The sequence below is a fragment of the Pyrgilauda ruficollis genome, unplaced genomic scaffold, assembly GCF_017590135.1.
Source record: "Pyrgilauda ruficollis isolate IOZ18807 unplaced genomic scaffold, ASM1759013v1 scaffold3, whole genome shotgun sequence".
NCBI lineage: Eukaryota > Metazoa > Chordata > Aves > Passeriformes > Passeridae > Pyrgilauda > Pyrgilauda ruficollis.
Window position 1 is genome coordinate 13911873 of NW_024524377.1, and position 6000 is coordinate 13917872.

The 6000-nt window shown below is 61.1% G+C and overlaps 1 protein-coding gene across 1 annotated transcript in view; it reads left to right on the top strand.

The window, feature by feature from the left end:
- ASIC4 (acid sensing ion channel subunit family member 4) overlaps positions 1–5611 on the top strand; it is a 28560-nt gene extending 22949 nt beyond the window's left edge. Inside the window, exons 2-10 of the mRNA XM_041473493.1 lie at positions 485–629; positions 795–922; positions 1013–1172; positions 1572–1628; positions 1728–1881; positions 2268–2359; positions 2678–2757; positions 3077–3181; positions 3463–5611. Of these exons, the coding sequence (XP_041329427.1) occupies positions 485–629; positions 795–922; positions 1013–1172; positions 1572–1628; positions 1728–1881; positions 2268–2359; positions 2678–2757; positions 3077–3181; positions 3463–3582 (1041 nt within the window). The 3' untranslated portion in view covers positions 3583–5611. The remainder of the gene's footprint in view (positions 1–484; positions 630–794; positions 923–1012; positions 1173–1571; positions 1629–1727; positions 1882–2267; positions 2360–2677; positions 2758–3076; positions 3182–3462) is intronic.
- The last annotated feature ends 389 nt before the right edge of the window (positions 5612–6000 follow it).

A 6000-nucleotide genomic window follows, 5' to 3' on the forward strand; every position in this document is an offset into this window, starting at 1 on the left:
CCGGGAGAACCACTCGCTGGTGCCCGAGATGCTGGCCGTGCTGGGGGAGGACCAGCGTGCCTGGCTGACACGTCTGGCCAACTACTCGCGCTTCTTGCCACCCCGCCGCTCCGAGCGCACCATGCAGAGCTTCTTTCACCGCCTGGGCCACCAGATTGAGGACATGCTGGTGGAGTGTCGCTTTCAGGGAGAGCGCTGTGGCCCCCAGCACTTCACTCCTGTGAGTTCCTTCCTGGAAGGTGAAGGACAGCTGGGCTGTCCCATGGGTACTGGGAATGATGCTTCACCCCCACCCCAGCAAGGGTGGAGGAGTGGCAGAGTAGGGAGTCAGGCTGAGATGAGCCTTTCCAAAGGTCATGCAAGACTGTATCTTCCTTCCATCACCTCTGTGGAACTGGAAAGGGGTTTCTGGACCTCATCCTGCTTGCAGAATACTCGACCAGATCCCTGCCTGCCCCCTTACCACTACTCTCTCCTTCCCTAGGTCTACACACGCTATGGTAAGTGCTACACCTTCAATGGGGATCGGAGGAATCCACGTGTGACCCGCCAAGGTGGCATGGGCAACGGGCTGGAGATCATGCTGGACATCCAGCAGGAAGAGTACCTGCCCATCTGGAGAGAGACCAGTAAGTGGGGCTATGGCTCAGGCAGGGCACAGGGGATGGGTGCTGGGACACAGGGTTGCTGGGCAGAGCAGAGCACCCTGTGAGCGGACTATGGATAAAGCAGGGCATTAGAGGAGTGCAGGTGCTGGGTTGGTGCAGACATGCAGCACCTCTGTGCTCCCACAGATGAGACATCATTTGAAGCTGGCATCCGGGTCCAGATCCACAGCCAGGACGAGCCACCCTATATCCATCAGCTGGGCTTTGGTGTCTCTCCCGGCTTCCAGACCTTTGTGTCCTGCCAGGAGCAACGGGTAAGGCAGGATGCCCCACAGCCTCGGGGAAGTGCCTGCTGGCACTCAGCCCAGCACAGCCCTGTAGCAGTGCCCTTCTCACCCCAACAGCTCACCTACCTGCCACAGCCGTGGGGGAACTGCCGGGCCAGCATGCAGGGGGAGCAGCTGCTGCCTGGCTATGACACCTACAGCATCGCTGCCTGCCGCCTCCAGTGTGAGAAGGAGGCCGTGGTGCAGAGCTGCCACTGCCGCATGGTCCATATGCCAGGTGAGGGGTGTGCATGATGGTGTGAGGGGCACCCCACTGCCCCAACAATCCTGCTGGGGTTGCTCCAACTCCCTGCAGTCTGCACCCAAAGGTCACCTCTGCCCCAACACTCTGTACTCAAGGATTCCCCTGGCCCCATCTCTCTCCATCCAGGGACCACCCCATCCTCTCCACATGCTGGGTCAACCCCTGTCCTACCCTCCTTACACCACAGGTCAGCACCTTCCCTGCTTGCCTTGTACCTGGGCCACATCTGCCCCAACCAACCTGCACCCAAGGATCATTCATCCCCATTCTCTCTGCACCCTGCCCTCTGCACTACCTCCAAGGGAGTGAGTTAAGAGTGGGGGGCAGAATCTGGCCAGACTTCCCCCCTCCCAACCACCTGCTTCTCCACAGGCAATGAGTCCATCTGCTCCCCTAATGTGTACATCGAATGTGCTGACCACACACTGGGTAGGTGCAGAAGTGAGTGGGTGGGCAACTAGGGGCCAGCTGAGTGCCCCAGGGAGGGGACTGGGGATTACGGCTGTGCCAATGGGTGTCTGCCCCCAGACGCAGCAGTGGAGGACAGCCAGGAGCGCTGCAGCTGCCCCACACCGTGCAACCTGACACGCTATGGCAAGGAGATCTCCATGGTCCGCATCCCCAACAAGGGCTCAGCGCGCTACCTCGCCCGCAAGTACAACAAGAATGAGACCTACATTCGGTGAGTTGCCAGCACTGGGGCATTCCAGGGGGTGGACAGGGGGTTGGGGACCTGGGGAACTTCCACTCCACTTCTGGCAGCATGCAGAGAGAGGGTCCTGGCATACCTGGTCTCTGCAGCATCCTCTGTGCAGGAGTGTTTTCACTAGAGCTTCTTCCCAACTTGTCCAATCTTCCCAGCCTTCCTGCCAGCACCTGCCCACCCCACTGTCTCTCCTGGCCTGGGACATGCCCCATCCATGTCCCCACTGCATCAGCCCAAATATTCATGAGGGCCGTGGGAGCACCTGAGAGCTGGAGGGCTGGGGGACACGGGAGGTTTGTGGGAAGTGGTGCAGGAAAGTCTATGACCAGCCCTTTTTGCTCAGCACAATGGTGTCCCCACAGGGAGAACTTCTTGGTGCTGGACATCTTCTTTGAGGCGCTCAACTATGAAGCCATTGAGCAGAAGAAAGCCTATGACCTTGCCGGGCTTCTCGGTGACTCCCCTCACCTTCCTCTGGGGCCCTAAGGCGCGGAGCTCTGGGTCCCAGCCCTGGGAAGATGAGGGTCTGGTGGGGGAGGGATCACACAGAGCAGCAGCCAGCCACAGGCTGGCTGAAGGGTGGAATGCTGCTCACTGTCCCCTATCCCGCATGTCCCCCACACCCTCGGTCCTGCTGACCCTGCCCCCAGGACTGCTCTGTGCCCCATCATCTGGCAGCCTTGGCACTGCCCACTGCCCTGCTGGCCCACCCCAGGCTTCCAGTGGGCTGCATAGCATGTCCTGGTGACCATCTTGCCCTCCTCCTCCCTAGGGGACATCGGGGGGCAGATGGGCCTGTTCATCGGTGCCAGCATCCTCACCATCTTGGAGATCCTGGACTACATCTATGAGGTGTGTTTAGCCTTCAGGGATGTGTCTCGGCAGTGGGTACAAAGACAGGCTTCCTGGGGAGGGCATAAAATGTGTGGACACCCCAGAGGGCTATAGCAGCCCCCAAATTAGGGAACACCCAGAGGAAGGCAGTGGGAGGAGAATGGATCCCCCTGCATTCCTCAGTGGCCTGAGGACAGGGAGGGTGGTGTGCCAAAGTACTGTCCCACTGTCCCTGGGTGAGAAGGGGAGCAGGCAGCAGTTCTGTGTAGACTGGGGTGTCCACACACAGGGTGCTACGTGTGTGCAGGTCTAGGTCTGACCCCCCATCTGCACCCAGGTGATCCGAGATAAGGTGAGCCGGGTCCTGCGCCGCTCCAAGCCACCTCTGAAGAAGCCCTCGGGCAGCATCGCCACACTGGGATTGGAGGAGATGAAGGACCAGGTACCCCTGCAGGGCTGGGATGCCTGGAGGGTGTGAGGACAGGGCCTGGCCATGTGTCTGCCCCCACTCTACGGGGAGGGGACATCCCAAGATCGAGAGTCTGTGTGGCTCTGCATTTGGTGCCTTCAGGCTGCAGAGTCAGGGCAGTCCCAGGGAGGCAGGGAGCTGGGTGTCCCCTGGGGAGCTCCTGCAGACAGGCTGTGATGGGTGGGAGGACTAGGAAGGTGGCAGGACAGGATGCATGGAATCTGTGCCCACCCTATTGACTGCCATCCCCACAGAGCCCCTGTGAGACACTGGGTCGGCACGTGGAGGGCGCCTACAACGCGGGCATCCTGCCCAACCACCATCACCGCCACCACTACCCTCACCAGGGAGTCTTCGAGGATTTCGCCTGCTAGGCAAGATGGGGTTTGGGGGGCAGCCCCCTGTCACCCCCCTCCCCAGCGTTCTCATGGAGAGGGACCGCGACACTGGGTGCGGTGGGCACAGGCCCTTGCCTCCCCCACCCCACTGCCAGGACCAGCCACACCGTTCTCCCCCAGTGATGCCACTGGAGCTGCCTCAGCACCGGCACTGGAGCAGCCCCCTGGCCCTTTTGCCTGTCCCCTCAGCTTGCCCCTAGCACGTGGGCTCAGCCCAGTTTCAAGCACACGGCATGGAGGGGGATGGGCATGCCAGGGGGTTTTGGGGGAGCAGCAGGTGTGGGCCAGAGAGGCCCTGGTGCTGCAGAGCGTGAGGGGGGTAAGCTGAGGTTCCTGTGAGCCCCTCCAAGCCCTCCCTTGCTGACCCCTCCTGGGTGGTGGTCTCTGCCCTGCATGGTTTTGCCTAGGAGAGAGACATGCCTAGAACAGCTTCCCTCTGCCTGGGAACCACCTCCTCCCCTTCCTGTTTCAGGGCAGGGCAGCATTGCAGGGCACCCCTCTGAGTAGCATGGCCCCCGTGGCCAGCCCAGGGACACCCCAACTGCAGCCACACCTGCATGGCACCACCCTGACCCCTGGCACCACCACCATCACTGTGACACGCCCCTAAACATCTGCCCACCCTTGCCCAACCTCATGCAGTCTCTCAGAGCTGCAGCCCCTCCATCACTGTTCCCAGCCAGACCCCTGCACTGTGATTCCCCCTGCCACTCCAGTGTTGGCCCCCAATAATCCCCAGTCATTTCAGCACTGCAAACCTACTGCCTCCCCCGTCTCCTTCCCCAATCTGTTGTGAACCCATCCTCTCCTTGCCCAGTTATTGCCCAGAGTGGCTCATCCCTTGGTGTAGCTGCCTGGCACAGCCCAGGCAGCATGGCGGGTCCTGCCCTCACTCCCCTGCCTGTGGCTGCTCTTTTGCACCGTGCACGTACCCCTTGCCATGCTCCCAGCCCCAGGTGCTGAGCACCCTCTGTGCCTCCCCCAGACTGTACATGGTTAGGAGGGTGCTCCGTGCCCAGCCCTGTCCGGACAGCTTCAGCCTGCTGGCCGGAGCCTTGGCCAAAACTGGCACCCACAGTCCTCCTGCCTGGCCTGAGATGGCGGGACACATGGCAGGATGCACGGCAGGACCCGCAGCACTTCCCCTGTCCTGTTGTACATTGCCTCCACCCCCTCCACTGTAGCAGCAGACACCAGCGCAGGGCAAACTGCCCCAAAATATCTCAGGAGGGGGGGCAAGCTGGCAAAGCCCCCCTCAACACACACACTTGGCAGAGGGGGACCCCAGGGCAGGAATTTGGGACCTCTGGGGAAGGCTGGGGCTGAGCCAGGCAGCCTCTGGCCCTGCTGGTTTGGTCCCCATCCCTGGTGCCCACAGATGGATCATGGCCATGTTGTGCCGTGCCCAAAGCCATAGATGCAGGAGGAGCCATCATCCCTGCAGCCCTCAAGGCCCCACAGATGGGAGGCGCAGGGCAGGGACCAGGGCACCAGCAGCCCTGGCTGTGGGTATGCATGGTCCTACAGCTCCCCTGAAGTATGCACCCGTGTGTAAGCATGTTCCCCATGGGTGCAAGCACCCAGCTGCGTGGTGTTCCACGTTCCCCTGTGTGGGGGGATACCCAGCGAGCCTCCCAGCAGGCCAGCCACACTGGTGCTCCCCAGGGAGCCCTCCAGAGCACCCTATGCCAGCTCCCCATGGGGTTCCCAAACGCCAACCTGCAAGCAGGAGGGCTCCCACAGGGGTGCCACATGTTATCCCAGGAATGTGCCACGGCCACGCCAGCCAGCCTTACACCAAGGTCTCCTGTGACAATGGGGGGGGGGGGGGCAGGATGTGTCCCCTTCTTGCCAGTCGGAGCAGCAGGCCCTGAGCGGGGTGGGCACGGACACCATGGTGGGAAGGCCAGCACAAACCGCCCTCGTGCTGGTGAACGTGAGAGATGTGCGTCACTGTTTTATAAATGTACAAATGCTCCCTAATAAAGAGGCACAAGTAGGTCCAGAGATGCCTGTGAGGGCTGATGGGGCAGGGAGATGGGTGAGACACCACCCTAGAGGACAAGTGATGGTGGGACCCACCTTGTGCTCATGTATGAGGGGGGCAGGGTGAAACTGAAACAGGGGAGACAGAGGATGGGTGGAGGGGAAGGGGGGCCCTGCTGGAGCTTTCTGTGGCAGAAATGCTCTTCCAGTTCCTGCCTTCTCCTAAACTTTCTCCATCTGCTCCAGCTATCCTGCAGCACAAAGGGGACACAGTAGGAAACAGAAGCTGACCTCTTGGTGAAGGTTGCCAGCACCAGGCACCATAGGTTTCCCTCTAAACCAGTGAGGGCTGAAAAAGCCTGAGTTAACTGGGTGCAGCTGTGACACAGGGCCACACCCCACAGGTCA